This window comes from Fundulus heteroclitus, unplaced genomic scaffold (genome assembly GCF_011125445.2).
Source record: "Fundulus heteroclitus isolate FHET01 unplaced genomic scaffold, MU-UCD_Fhet_4.1 scaffold_67, whole genome shotgun sequence".
Classification (NCBI taxonomy): Eukaryota; Metazoa; Chordata; class Actinopteri; order Cyprinodontiformes; family Fundulidae; genus Fundulus; species Fundulus heteroclitus.
In genome coordinates, this window is record NW_023397110.1 from 1,462,313 (window position 1) to 1,477,862 (window position 15,550).

General features: G+C 40.3%; 1 protein-coding gene across 3 annotated transcripts; it reads right to left on the bottom strand.

Moving 5' to 3' along the window:
• Window positions 1–3,084: 3,084 nt before the first annotated feature.
• On the bottom strand, window positions 3,085–12,366 carry pcdh18a (protocadherin 18a). Of its 3 annotated transcripts, XM_021320317.2 has the most exons (5): window positions 9,437–12,366; window positions 8,705–8,793; window positions 7,947–8,119; window positions 4,349–4,762; window positions 3,085–4,129 (listed from the first exon to the last, which is right to left on the bottom strand). In XM_021320317.2, the coding sequence occupies exons 1-5, from the start codon at window positions 11,906–11,908 to the stop codon at window positions 3,963–3,965; spliced, it is 3,315 nt and encodes a 1,104-aa protein (XP_021175992.2). In that variant the 5' UTR covers window positions 11,909–12,366; the 3' UTR covers window positions 3,085–3,962. The 3 variants fall into 3 exon arrangements, with proteins under 3 accessions (XP_021175992.2, XP_012725688.2, XP_012725689.2); XM_012870234.3 differs by having other exon boundaries at window positions 3,085–4,762; window positions 9,437–12,363; XM_012870235.3 differs by having other exon boundaries at window positions 3,085–4,762; window positions 8,705–8,760; window positions 9,437–12,362.
• Between the last annotated feature and the right edge of the window lie 3,184 nt (window positions 12,367–15,550).

Genomic DNA, 15,550 nt, shown 5'->3' on the forward strand with positions numbered 1-15,550 from the left:
CATGGTCCAGCAGGCCTGCGTTGAGGGTTAGCGTGGTGTTTTTTTCACTTCAGATGATACGCTGATTTCAGGTCAGCCGATCCAGTATTCCCTGCATTACACCAGCTCTTCACCTTCTTAATTTCCTGTCATAATACACATCAGCAAATCAACTCTGCACGCAAAGGGGCAAGAGAGAACTTGTTCAGATTTTAAAGCCTGTCTTAAAAGAAGGATGTGCCTGCTGAGGTTTGAGTTAATACTTTTGTCATGGTAATATAAGGAAAACAATTAGTAAAAAAAAAAAAAAAACAGGCCTTGTGATTAGTGAGAAATCATAGATTGACAGGATGAGATGAAGCACAGAAGAACATTACAAATTCTAATGTCTATGGGGACTTGAGGATGTGATATGAGCTGAGAATGCTGCTGGGATTTGAATTATTGTGTGTGTTTGTGTGTGTGTGTGTGTGTGTGTGTGTGTGTGTGACTGTGTGTGCGTGTGTGCGTGCTTGCCTATGTGTGAAGGGAAATATTTATAGGTGTGTGTGTGCATGCGTGTCTCAAACAGACAGATGAACCGACAGAAATAGCCAGAAGATGAAAGTGAGATATGTGGGAATGCAGACGGGGTGAGAGAAAATGAAGGAGAGCAGGTTTTGGGGTGTGAACAAAGAAGCAAGTGAGACTGACAAACAATTTAATGGTGGATTTACCAGGACAAGCTGGAGTTCATATTTCAACATCCTATCAATGCCATGTTGTGTTTGTGTAAAATTAACCACGTGAGTGGTAATAAAGGGTTCTGCTAGTTCCTGCCTGTGTGTATAGTTTCCTTTCTTTTCTATGACACACACTATTACCCACGCCAAAAAAATCTTTCATTGCCGAATATCATCTATCATATAATGCCAATCTAATTTTGAAACAGAACACACAACATAACTTTTGTGATACTGCTTCATTAAAGTTTTATAATTTCAGAAATTATAATAAGGACTCATAGTTCATTCGTATTATTAAGAATTTAAAATGCAGGGAACACTCAATGTGACAGTGCAACTAATATCTTGATGTCACTTAAAGACAAGTAGCAAGGCATATTTTTATTAACATGTAGGAAAAGGTTTGGTATTTAACTTATTTTTCAGCTTGTCATGTTTTCACCATATTATCAAGTGATTTTAAAACGTTTATCCAGTTGCTCTTTGTTATCACAAGAGATAAAAATAACATTCTTATCCACTGGATGTTTCAAAACAGGAAGGAGAAAGACAATTGTTTCTCTCCAATTTCAACCTCAGAAATCAAGTTGGCAGCTTTGCTTTTAAAATATGATCCTACATGCAGTAAATTTCCACTGTTTTTTTGTATCTTACTATATTCATGCAGACAAGGTTACACAGACAACCACTACTCTAAACATGTTCCATTGTTTGAACAAGAGAAATGGAAAATGCCACTGGTTTTCTGACTTAAATATACAACATAGTAAAATTGGGTTTGACGTTATTCCTACATACAGTTTCAAACTTAAGAGATAAATGGAATGCAGCATAGCATCCTGCTAATGAACTTTGCAACTGCTTAGTAGCCCAAAAAACGTAAAATTAAGTTTACGTAGGACATGATGACAAATGCACCAATTTTGCCCATACTAAGGAACTCCTTCATAGTTTGAAAGCTAAGTTAACACAGTCTTAATTTTAAGCCAAATATAACTAGTTTTGCTGCTTGTGTCAAAAGTTAGAAATGTAAATGTGCACCGCACATGTCTTTTCAAAGATCAGTGTGCCCAGCTACTCATCTTTTTGGCTGTTTGGGCTTACTACCTAAATATTATAGGTAGCTTGCTTAATATTTACATTGTATTTTGTTTGATAACTATATGTCCTCTCAGTACCACTAGAAACCCTACCAGTAGTACTTTAAAAACAGTTTGAGAACCACAACAGTTAAGCATATAAAGTTAGTTTACTCACCATCAATACAGTCTTAGCTTAACAGTGATGTTCCACACACACATCCATCCATATCATTTTTGGCTAATAAACTGAGCAATTAGAGCAAAGACATTGATGGTACACTAGAAGACTGCACCCACCCATGAAATTGAAAATTAGCATAATTTGGTCTACCTAAATATACAATGTAATCACATGAGGATAAGCTAATTTAGCACCTAGCATACTTTAGTTTCTCTCACTCTCAAAGGTAATGCTTGTTGCTCATTGAAGCTTGAAATCCTTAATGATGAAGACAAATGAGCTTGTTATCAAGTCATTTCAAGCATGTTTTTGTGGGTGTGTGCCAACGAACAGGTCGCAGACAGCAAGATGTTTTCATGTATGCTCTCTTGTTCGGGAGATGCATGGCACTGCAACAAATGCCCGCCCTCATGGTTGTGCTCGTTTGTATGCAAATTTTAAACTTTTCCTTGTTAAGGCCATCCCTTAAGGGGTTAATTTCTTTATTTAACCCAAACTGAGGCCTCTTTTAAATTCTGCTTAATGTGGTACTTCTCCTTTGTGTGTGTATAGCGTGAGCGGTCTTAAGTATATCAGGCAAAGATAGGCCCTCATAATCACAAGCTGAGTGAGCAAGGAGAGCAGCGTGGCTCACTACTTCCTTGCTCTTAATTGCATTATGGGTCCATATGACTGTGTTGCACAATATCATGCTTTCATTTTCCCATCGTGTGCAGTTATTATCAGATGCTGTTCATTTGCCAAGCATAGACACTTAGTATAAGTGTGATGCTTTCACAGTTGAAAGAGACTGAGAAGGAGGAATCCTAATATGAAATGAAATTAAGGCTCAAATGTAATTTAATCTAAAGAGTTCATTTGGGAATCATTTCATAGCAAATGCTGTGTTGATTAGCAGAGACATGCATGTGAAAATAATATAATGAAGTTAAAATCATGCAGAGGGTGTCTATAGAGATTATGCATAGCAATCTTTTTGCAGTTTGAAGGCTGAGCATTAGGGGGAGCTAAGAGACAGGGGGGTAAGTGGAAGCGTGACAAAACAATAAAAACAGAGAGTTTAAGCAAACAAACAATGAAAGAAATGGCAAGCACCAAAATAACTTCCAAACTTAACCTGTGTTATAAGTCCCCTCCACTTTATTTATAGGTCACAATGTTACCATACAAAATCACTTCCAACGTGGAACTGCATTGAATAATAAAGACTTTAATATTCACGCTCTCTCTCTCTCTCTCTCTAACACACACACACACACACACACACACACACACACACACACACACACACACACACACACACACACACACACACACATTCAAGAACAAAAAATACAACTTTATCTTACAAAATCAAGAGGGCAAATGTTACAGGGACACATTAAAAGATATAACATGCAGTGACAAATATAAAAAATAGACATTTGTGTTGTTTTTCTGTACATACATACATCGACACATATAAATATATAGAAGTAAAAAAAGAGTGTATTTTTAAAATACAAAGGTCAAATTGTACAGTTACATTCTATGATAACAAACAGAAGACATGGCACAATAGTCAAGTAAGTTTGCCTTTTTCCACAGACACACTATACAATATTGTATAATGTAGAATCAAAAACTTTGTTCACACAACACTTGGTTTCTCAAAGTCTGTTCACATTGCTGTAAACATTTCAAAGGAATAAAAAAATCTTTTCAATGAATTTCCATCAAGAAACACTCAATGAAGCAACTTTCAACAATCTGTTCATTAAGTTCATGCTTTTGATGCCTCAAAATGTCATAGCTTTACTTTTTCTGTATGTATTCTTCAACACTGAGGCAATGAGGACATTTGTTAATATAAACAAGCAGCTAACAAGCTGTCAGTGAAACCTGTAATTTAACAGTTTTTGCTTGGCACAATAAACAAGAATGTACCATAATGTGGTGAAATGTTTTCACGCATCACACAGTGAAATCCTGTCATCCCTCCTCTGTTTTGCCCATCTAGTTCTGTCTAACGTCTTGCAGCAGTTTGTTGATCTCCTGGGCCAGCTCACTAGCATCCATGCCGGCCTCGTGGCGGCTCTCACTGCGCTTGCCGCTCTGGTGACCCTGATGGAATACGCTGTCAAAGTCATCCTCCTCGTAATTCTCCGGGATTTCCTCCATGGCTGGCAGCCATTTGAGGTGTGGTGGTTGTCCATTGGTGGAGGTTGAGGGTGAGGAGGAAGAGGAGGAAACATTGTTATTCCCAACAGATGCGTTCCCTGGATTTAAATAGTGTGTATTGGCAGCCCATGCAGCTACGCCTGGGGGGTAAGCAGGACCTTTACCACCAGGAAGCAATCCTCTGCGGCTGTCCTGTGCAGCAGCGTTGTTACTATTGTTACCTGTGATGTTGCCACCACGAGTGCTTGCCCTCTCTGTGGTCGATGAGGATGAGGGCGAGCTCATTTCAGTGCACTCAGTGTAGGAGTCTATGTTGGGGGGTAAGAGTCGCTGGAATACAGAGTTCATCTCTGTGAGGAGGGATCCAGCCCCTCCCACAACTGCATCGCCTCCTCCTCCAATGGCCCCCAGCTCTTCACTTCCAGACTCCTTGCCAAATGTGGAGAAACTCTTACGATTCTCTGAGTCAACTGAAGACTCATCATCATCTAGCTGGGGAGGCTGGGAGGACTCTTCCCCAGGGATGTACATATTGTTCCGGTAGTCTGCAGATGAAGTAGGTGAGGAGATGGGAGGCATCCAGCACTGGTCAGAGTGTCCCAAGATACGGCATTCATCCGTGCACAGTCTCATAGCTAAAGTCGAGAATAAAAAAACACAAATAAGAAAAAGTACACTGTCGAGCAGAAAGTTCCACTTCTATGCTAGGAAATTTCCATTGCATTTTCAACTAATTATGCTAAAAAAAATAATAATAAGATGAGGTTCTATAAGAATATATGTGTTGCTTTGGCTGGACATCCTCACTATACAAAACATTTACAGAAAACCCCCAATGATAAGTAAATGTGGGTAGTGAGGAGTATGTAACAGAAAAAAAGTCGCACATACTTAGTTGAGTTACTCTGTGTAAACCTAGACGAGTAATGGTTATTTATTTATATTCTCCTGATCACATTCTGATAGAAAATGGTCTCAAACTATGACATAATCTGTAGAAATAGGTACAACATGTCAGATTTTACCTTTAGAACTTTACACGCAGATCATTTGATATTTCTCTACTTTTCTAGGTATGTTCAAATCTAGTGCAAGGTAGGGCTTGCATGTTTAGTTATTTTGTCACGTAAGCCATACAATACCAAAGACACTAATATAATTTTTCTAAAACCTTTTCGAAGGTGTCTCCCCCTAAGAACGTTAGCAGCTATACCCAAAAAGCTACTGAATCATAGTAAGTGCACATCTTCTTCCCTCTGGTGGAGTGTCTAAGCATTACAGGTGGCCACTTCCTGTTTCATTCAAGAGTGAGAATTGAGTGAGTGATGGCCCTGCACACCTTCCAAGAAGTAGAATTTTCATATTATACAAAGTCTTTCATTTTGAAAGATTACAGGCATACACATTCTGAGGTGAAAACACCTTAGGTACATTTATTATAGGTCCAGTTCATTATGTGATTTTCTTTAACAAATTTTTGTGGATGTCTTGATTTGGTTTGCGTTTTATATACCAACATAACACAATTACTTTTTCACTGCTTAATTTAGGCTTTAATATACTGAAATAAATATATTTTGATTAAAATTTGATATGTATACAAATTGTAAATCGTCAAATAATTTCTCAGTGTAATAATGTAACAATTTAGATTTTTAGACACCAGAAGAGAAAATCTTGGGACATATTTTGAATATGATATTATCCATAACACCATTTATCAGTCTAAATATAAAAATCAAAAGGAATCAATTCTATTGAAGATAAAAAATTGTACTCCTATCTGTAACTCAATTCTCCTTTTTTCCACTTTAATACAAAACACACTAAGCTGGTACAATCTATTTGACTCAAGACAGAAAATGTTACTGTTTTCTTTTTCTGCTCACATTTTTGCACTAAATGGTGTCAAAACTGTAACAACATCTAAAATAATTCTACTAATCACTAGATTCTGCCTTTATAACTTCAGACACAGATGATTATAAAATATTTTGCTACTCTGGGCAGGGATTTGCTTGTTTAGTCCATTTGTCATTGAAAACCCTTTACACAGATAATTTTTGATACATATATTACTGAGCCTTCTACCTCTAAAAAAGACAGTGATTTCCTCAATAACTTGTTGCATCAAAACAGATATAGGTCATCCTTTCACTTTAGAAGAATATCTATACTTCAGTCTAAGATGGTTAGTTAGAAAGTACAGTTTTCAAGACAAAGTACTTTTTAAAAACATTACAGTAGGTGAGTTTTAAAAAAGTTATAGTTTATCAAATTGACTTTTAGTACCAACATATACACAAATGATTGCATATATTATAAAACTTTTAAAGGAAAATCTGAGGTTAAAATGTTTGCTTTGAAAATCTGTGTCAATTGTGATACTCTGATATACTTTACACATCAGCAAATGGTAAATAAATGTATTTCTTCATTCAATGTGTAAGACACATTTGCCTAAATAAAAACTGCAATGCAATTATTATCTAGTTTATGCTTGATAATAAAATTAGTTCACTGAGTGTGTAAGGAGTTTTATGTTAATGCTAATTGCAAATATTCAATAAATAAATTATCTATATAATAATGTACCAGTTTATTTATGTACATAGCAAAAAAGTAAACTACTGGTAGCATTTTGAGCTGTTTAAACACAAAAGTTAAAAAAATTATTACATTAAAGACAAACAATCACACCCTCCCTGTGAGTCCATTATCTTATCTCTATATTTTTGTTATTAATTAGAGAAAAGAAAGCAGATGGGGAAAAAGAGGGAGAAGAATTGTAACACCTCCAAGTCTTTCTCAAAGGGAGAAGTGATAAAGAACAGTGATGCCCAAAATTTCTTCCCTATCAATCTCAATAAAGCCTGAGCATACATTATCGACTACGGAAGAGAGACAGTGAGATGTGAAGGGGCTCTTGGGTAAGCGGGAGAAAGTAGGAGAGAGGGACCTAGCCTATGAGAGAGGGAGAGAATAACATCATTCTAAAAGCAATTACTATGAATTCTCCTCAGTTCAGACATGAAAGCGCACCACTGTCACTCACCAGGGGGAAAAAAGAGGAAGGGGAAAAAGGAAAGAGTGAAGGGAGGGGGGAAAAACAGCACCCTGAGACGCATACCGATGAGTGACAGGCGACTCATCTCCGCTCCAGGGAGAATTTTACAGACACGACTCTATCTTAGGGGCAGATAACGCACAGACACAACTGCACACGCACAAACAGCCAGCCACGCTGTACCCTCTCTCAGTGTGATAACGAGCGTGGAAATGAGGGCTGTGTGGAAGAATAGGGTAGCGTACAATGGAGATTGTGTCAGCAACAGGGTGAATTTAGTGGCCGTAAAAGCTGGTGTAAAGACAAATAATAAGCTTAGGCTTGATACTGTCCATGGTGCTGAAATTTGTCAGGCACGTATTAGATTGGGTGAGCTGGGTGCTGCCTCATATGTGGCTTGTTCAGGTCAGTTTCACATCTCTCAAATTGGAAGTAAAGAGGGAAAAATGCCTTGCGTGTAAATTTTAAGTCTTAGTATCAGCTCAATTTACTCAAAGTGGATATTGACAAAGTAACAATTACAAAATTACAAGTTATTCAGAATAGATTTAGCTAAAGTGTGAATATCCTCTAAAATGAGAGGTGATAGCTGAGCTGCTGCCACAAAAAGCATTGGGGATGTGAGAGAACTGACTGGTGTCAAGTTATGCTGAGAAAGGTGCAAAAAGTGGAGGAAACATAAGAAAAAGGGCTGTCATGGAGCGCCAGCTGTTAAGACTGTTCAGGCAGAGTGCAATGTAGAAATATCTCACCTGGGTGGAGTCGGTGATGCATTTCGAGGTGCATCATATCAGAAAACCCCTCCCCCAGCAGCAGCCTATCCACAGGGGATTCCCGCCCCATTTCACAGTCACTGTCCCCCGCCTCACTGTCCCCACGGCCACTGTCCTTCAGGCTGAACTTGTCCATGTCCTGTAACGCGTACCTGGAAACAGAAACCATAAAGAGAAGGTTAATAAACACCATAGTGTTATCTGAAAACCAGTGAAGCAACTTTAAATTTCTGTGCGCATTGAAAGCCGAATGAATCAGTCTGACTACAGAGGAGACTAAATCCTTCATATCAGACTTGAGGATACTTCTGCAATCTGTCAAATTGCAAGACAAGGCTTGGCCCATAAATTCTACATTGCAGGTAGATCCCATCAATAAATCTTTTGCAGCAGCCACCAGGGGCATCACTAAATCTATCACCTAGACATTATAAGAGGATATTATGATGAAAGTTCTGATGGATGCAGACTTTTACAACCACTGCCTGGATTCAATGGGAAATACGTGAAAATTGTTGTCAGACGAATGAGTTGCATTTTTTCAAGCTGAATGAAACTGATGTGATAACAATTTGATTGTGGAAAAAAAACACTAACAAACCATCAACATATGTAACAGATCAGCTGACAAGTGAAATTCAACTGCACAATGAGAAACAAGTGGTTTGAAAAGTGAACAAAGGATAATCTTTTCAGGAAAAAAAGGTAGAGGGGGCTGGGGGATTGGGGTAAATTACCTGTAGCTGCGGGAGTATTTGTTGCCACGGAAACTGGGTCTGGGCTGGTACTGGCCCTGATGGAGCATGGACAGAAGCTGTGAGACTTGCTACACCCCCCAAAAAAATGACAAAAAAAAGGGAAAAAATAAAGCAAATGAAAAGAAAGGGGGAAGGATAAATAACAGATGGGACATTGAAGATGGGGGAAAAAAAAGAAAGAGACAAGACAGAAGACAAAATAATGGTTGAGTAAACACAAAATGGATGATGGAGAGGCTGCTTAAAATGGGCGAGACAAAATGGATGACATTTAAATGAAAAAAAGTGAAAAATAAAAATAAAAGCGGGAGATCTGGAGTGGGTTGAGTTGACATGAATATGGAAACATATGACTGAGGATTGAGGCATGGCGATGATGGAGGTAATAGTAACAGGGTGTAAACAAAGCAAAGACAAAGGCATCTAGAATAATAATTTGTTTTAATGAGTCAATCTGAACTAAGTCCCTGTCACATTTGAAAATGAATTAATATTCTCATGTGGAGGAGGAAGGCTGGTGTGTGTGTGTGTGTGTGTGTGTTTGTGTGTGTGTGTGTGTGTGTGTGTGAGTGAGAGAGAGAGAGAGAGACAGAGAGAGAGAGAGAGAGAGATGGTGTGGGGAAAAAAACGGCGACAGCAATTTTAGAGCTGATTAACTACATTTGAAATACTTTAGTGTAACTTGTTGTATGATTGGTTTCTCATGCTCACCTCAACCGGTGGAGTCGAGTGTGCCATTTCCAGTGCAAAGTTCTCTGGGATGTGGTTGGACGAGATGGTCACCAAGCTGTTGAGGTATTGGTGGCTATGGAGGTTCTGAGGAACCCCCATCTGGGCTCGGTCCATTGGAGGTGTGGCCGACGGTGAGTGGTGGTGGGCCCTGATGGGGAGGGTGCCGTTCACTGTGGGCACCAGGGTGATGTCCCCTTTGTGGATTTGTCGTGAAGGCTTCTTTGGGTGGTGCTGGTGGGTGGACTCTGCCACCCGGCAGTTATAAGAGTGCCTTGTGTCCTTCTTATCCCTATTACGGTGGATCGCAAAGGCCACCATGATGAAAAGGAGCACGACACAGATGACCACAAGCATGATTATGATCATCAGCGACCAACTGATTGAGGACTCCCCCTGATCCATTGGCTGCACATGGTTCTCCTTATTCTCACAGAGGTTTATTTTTAAAACTGCCTTAGCACTAAGACTTTCACTTCCCTGATCTCTGACCACTACAATAAGCTCAGCATGCTCGTGGGGGAAATGCTCCAGACTAGCATTGGCTTGGATCTCGCATGTTCTTGGTTCAATAACAAAAAATCCTTCTTCGTTGCCACTGACAATAGAACAGATGAGCTCAGCATTGACCCCTGTGTCGCGATCAGTCGCTCTAACCACTGTCACTGTATGCCCAGCCTCTGCAAACTTTGATACAGGAATGTCTGCCGTAAAATTCCACAGCTGTGGAACCACAACGACTGGGGGGTTGTCATTTTCATCCAGAATGTTCAGAACAACAGTAGCGTTGCTGGTCAGTGGCGGTTTACCCGTGTCTTTGGCTTGCACAACAAAAGAGATACTACTCACATCCTCCCGATCAAATGTGCGTAGAGCATAGATGGCGCCATTAGACGGGTCTATGGTGACGTAGGTAGAAATGGAACTTCCATGAATTGAGTTTTCCAGGATAGAGTAGCTTACCTGTCCATTGGCATCCAGGTCAGGATCAGTAGCCATAATAGATGTAAGGTACGCTCCGGGGGCATTGTTTTCTGATTTGAAGATCTCATATCGTCCCTTCTCAAAACGTGGTGGGTTGTCATTTTCGTCTGTAACATGCACTGTGAAGTGTTTCACAGTGGAGAGACTGGGGGTACCCTGGTCCTCAGCCACTACAGTCAAGCTGAACTCTGACCTCTTCTCTCTGTCCAAGGACACATTGGTCAGAATCATGTAATTGTTCACATATGTCTTTTGCAGTTTGAAGTAACCCTGACCATGAAGTTTACACTCAACTTCTCCATTTAACCCAGAGTCTAAGTCCTCCACTCTTACTAAAGCAACAAATGTGTCCAGTGGAGATGCCTCAGATACATAAGCAGCATCTCCATTCCCCTGAGAGGGGAAATTGATCCTGATGTCTGGTTTGTTGTCATTCACATCTACCACTTTAATCAAGATCTTGCAGTGAGCAGGCATGGAGTTTGGACCCAGGTCTTGAGCTTGCACATCAATGTCATAGGAATTTACTGTCTCATAGTCCACACGCTTGATGAGGGTCAGGTGACCACTGTCGGTGTTAATTTTGAACGTTTCTATAATTTTTGGAGACACGTGATAGCTAAATGAGTATGCAATTTTGGCGTTTGTGCCGTCATCTGCATCAGTGGCGTTCAAGTCAATGAGCAGGGTGCCAACAGGTGAGTTTTCAGGTAGATTAATAACATAGGAGGACTTCTCAAAAACAGGACTATTGTCATTGGAGTCAGCAATATTGATTCTGAGGAGGGTCGATCCCGTTCTCGGGGGAACGCCCCTGTCAGAGGCTGTGTACTGAAGTTCGTAACTGGAGCGCACCTCCCGATCGAGCTCCTTGAGCACCACCAGCTCAGCGTACTTAACCCCGTCGCTCCTGGACTGCACGTCTATCTTGAAGTTGTTGTTTGGCTCTAGTGCGTACGTATATAATGAATTCTCACCCACATCGGGGTCCGTGGCGCTGTCCAGGGGGATGCGCGCTCCGATGGCCGCGCTTTCTGAAATCTCTATGGGGATGAGGGTTCGGGCAAACTGCGGCGTGTTGTCGTTGATGTCCAGCACTTCTACCTCGACGTGAAACAGCTGGAGGTGTTCGGTGGGGAGCGTCAGAACGTCGAACTGGATGGAACAGTTCAGGTTCTTCTCGCAGAGTTTCTCACGGTCGATTTTAGTTTTGATGCTGATCTCCCCGTCCTGCTCACGCACGGCAAGGAATGAGGAGCTTCCCCGCGGCATCGCTCTGAAGCGCAGGGACACCGAGCTGGGAAGTTTTGCCAAAACATCCGCGACATCGTCTCTCAAGCGGGCGATTACAGTGCCAACCTTCTGCTCCTCAAAAATCTGATACTTCAGCGTCTTGCTGGTAACGTGCTGCGCCGCAAGCAGAAAAAACATGACAACTCTCAACATTCTTGTTAGAAAGAGTCCCGTCATTTTTACTGGTTTGTCCAGTTGCAAAAATGGCTGCAAAAAATTACCCGTGCCAGCTCTAACTTACGAAGTGCTCTGCTCGCTCAATCAGCGGCTGCATCGCTTTCTCCGTAAAAACATGCAATAATCAAGGATGGTTTAAATTCTGCTAGGTCCCATGTAATCAACTGATTCTCCTTCTAACCATCCTCTCTTGTCATTCAGTCTTTTTTGCACGCATCCAGGCAGAGTGCCACTGGAAATCTGTGCGTCTTTCTCCCTCTCCACCTTGCGTCTGGTCTGTGCGCTGTGTGCTCTCGTTCGCTCCCTCGCTCCGTTTGAGCTTGCCTGCGCGCAGACTTTAGCCAAAAAGAAAGAGGAAAGAGCCCGCCTCAAATGTACTAGCTGCACTTCATCCTCTGCCCCCCTTCCTTTTTATGACATCCCCCAGAAAAGACAAATGATTCTTAAATCAAAAGCTGGCTGGTGGCCACTTGATATCCAAAGGAGGAGGAGAAGGAGGCGCAAGAAAGGAGGGGAAGTGGGTGGAAACACCGCGTTGGAGAGGTTCATTCTTGCAACTTTTAAGATAGACAAACAACTATGAACCAGGATATGCGTCTAAGAAAGAAAATAAGAATGATGCAGGGGCCCCACTTAATTTAGCTATTTTTAGTGCTATAAAACCGATACAGATGCAGGTTTATTATTTCCTCGCCCTCTACAGACAATGTGGAGATGCCACCTCTGTAAATTCTCACTGAAGACACGTACCTATTAATTCTCGATAAACCTTTTAATGCAGAATAGTTCAACAGTAACACGCAGCGATCAATCGCTCCAAAAATGTGACATAAGTAATTGTTGCCTTGGCATTAAAGCATCTCACCGTCTGTTTTTTTTTCTGCTCATTTAAGTGGCAGCAGACTACCTCCCTTCTCCAAGCAAAGGCACTTTGTAGTGGACGCACTGACTAAAGTATATATTTCACTTGAGCCTCATCTGTGCTTTTCTGTGTGGGTGAGAGTGTATAAACTGGGTAAGCTGTGTGGCGAATTGCGTTGAAAAGGGAGCTGGACTCTAATGAATGCCTTTAAAGAGTTGGTCACGCCGAGAAACAGCTCTGTCCCCCTCCGTGTGCAAATCTCTTACCATCACTTCAAACTCCCTGCAAGACAGTTTATATTTTCTTTTTTTGACTCACTTGGTCAAGCATGCAGTTTCATTTGACCAGGGAAAAAGAGGAACCAATACGCGTGAATGCGCACAAGCGAGGCACCGGGAGCGAGGGTAGAGGAAGAGATCTAAGGTTTAATAAGTGTGCACAACAGAGACTGTGCATTCTGGACACCATCTGGCGCAGTTTGATGGGTACCAGGACCCAGCGATTACACCCGAACAAACAGCACCCCAGCAGAACTCCCCACCCACCCCACTCCCCCAAAACTGTGAGCAAATTAGTTGTCAAGGGGGATTGCAGACTACACCACCAAGCACCAAACGATTTTTGCACAATTATTCACACATTCTGCACTGGCGCATGTGGTTGTGCTTGTTGCCGTCAAAAGATAGGGAAAATCTCCTGAACTTGTCTGTGGTGTCCTATATCAAGAAAGCATCACAAAATACTATCAAGCATTATTTCCAGTTATGGTGGTATGAAAAAACAAACTATTTATTTCACAAGAGGACATATACATTTTATGACGTTATGTATACTCTTCATGTTTTATGTCACAGACAAACACAAAGTAGGGAACTGACAGTTTTATTTATTGTTTTTTTATATTATTTTTTACAAAGGAAAACTTAAAAAAATGTTACATGCAAATTAATTCAGTCCCATTTATTTTAATATCTTGAAATAAAATCCAATGTCCCAAGAGTTATAAGGTTATAAAAACAATATCCCAACATTTAACATCTCACAGATGACTGTTCAATCCATCATCAGAAAATGGGAATAGCATGACACAGCTGCAAACTTACCAGATAATTGCTATCCACATAAACTGACAGGCAAAGAGAGGAGAGCATTAATGAGAGAAGTACTCAACAGGCCCATTGTAGCATTGGAGGAGCTGCAAAGAACCATATCTCAAGTGGACTGTTAGTGTAGTAGTCCACAAATCTCACTTTTTGAAAGAGTGGCAAGAGGAAAGCCAGTGTAGAAAGATTTAACACTTTTTCAGAACCGAAGTAAGGGACACAGCTAATGTGGACAAAAGGTGTTCTGGTGAGGTAATGCCAACATTTTACATTTTTGACCTACATGTGAAATACTGTGTGTAAAGGAAAACCAGCGCTGCACATAAACCTGAGCAGACCATCCAACTTTTCTTTAGAAGGTACAAAGAAGCTGGTCAGAGTTGATGGGAGTTGATGACTGATAGAGGGTAATCCTGGATGGAAATTTATTAGAGAGACTGTGGCACAGATTAAATTACAGCAGGACAATGACTCTGAACATGTACCCAGAGCTACAAAAGAATAGTTTACATCAAACCATAGTCATGTTATAGATTGACCAAGTCAAGATCCATATCCACATCTAACTGAAGATCTTTGATTAGGACTAAACATTGATGTTCAAAGATTTTTCTTCCATCCAATCTGACTGATCTTGAGCTATTTTACAAATAACAATAGCAAACTTTGTGCAACGTTCTAGATGTATAGCAGACAGAAACACACAACAAAAGACTTGCAGCTGTAATTTCAGCAAAAGTTGGTTTTACAAAAGTATTTAATCAGAACGGGTAAATGCAAATGTATGTCACATTATTTTCAGATTTGCGTAATTTGAAGTCACATTATTTTCTGTTGAGAAATCAGATCAGATTTCAGAGAAATCAGATTGCAATGTGTGGTTGCAAATTGTGAAAAAGGTCAGCGGCTGTGAATACTTATATTATGTCACTGTACCATCTTACAAAAGAAGGCTTACACATTTATGTTACTTTCCCATTAATATTGATTCCCAATTGGTCAAAACATTTTTCAGTCCAAGTATTCATAAATCATTTTCTCAGTAAGACAGTTAAAAAAAAAAAAAGTAAGACAGTTACGAGATAGCATCTGCAGAGCAAACTAATAATTTACAAACAGCTGCAAATCTCACTGAATAAGAAATGTGATAAAAAGACCATGTTAGGACTTTAGGATGTTATCCATTTGAAACCAAGTTCTTCCTTTGGTCTGTTAATGCAAAACATCTGCACAGCTTCTAAAGTTTTTGTCATTTTCAATAGAACAAAAGCTTATTAAATATTCCAAACGTGCATGGACACCAACTAAAAGCTCCCCCTTTTCTACCATTAAATTGGCAGAAAACAAACCTTTATTCACACTCATATTGTCTATTCACCAGCTGAGCCATGTCTGGAAAATGTTTGCATTCACTCCTCTTTTGCACATCTTTTACCACAGCACGGTTGCTTTTTTTAAACAGGTTTGATACGGCACCCAACATTTACATAGCTCCAAATGCTCACAATGGAGTAATGCAATTACTCCCTGTGTCCCAGGGAAGCTAATCACATTTGGAGAACAAAGTCAGGTCTGGAATTTATGGAAGAAGCAGGCAAAACAAAAGAGACATGGTTTGGACGGGGGTGCGGGTACGTCGAGGTCATAAACACCAGAGAATATAACAATTAATGTATA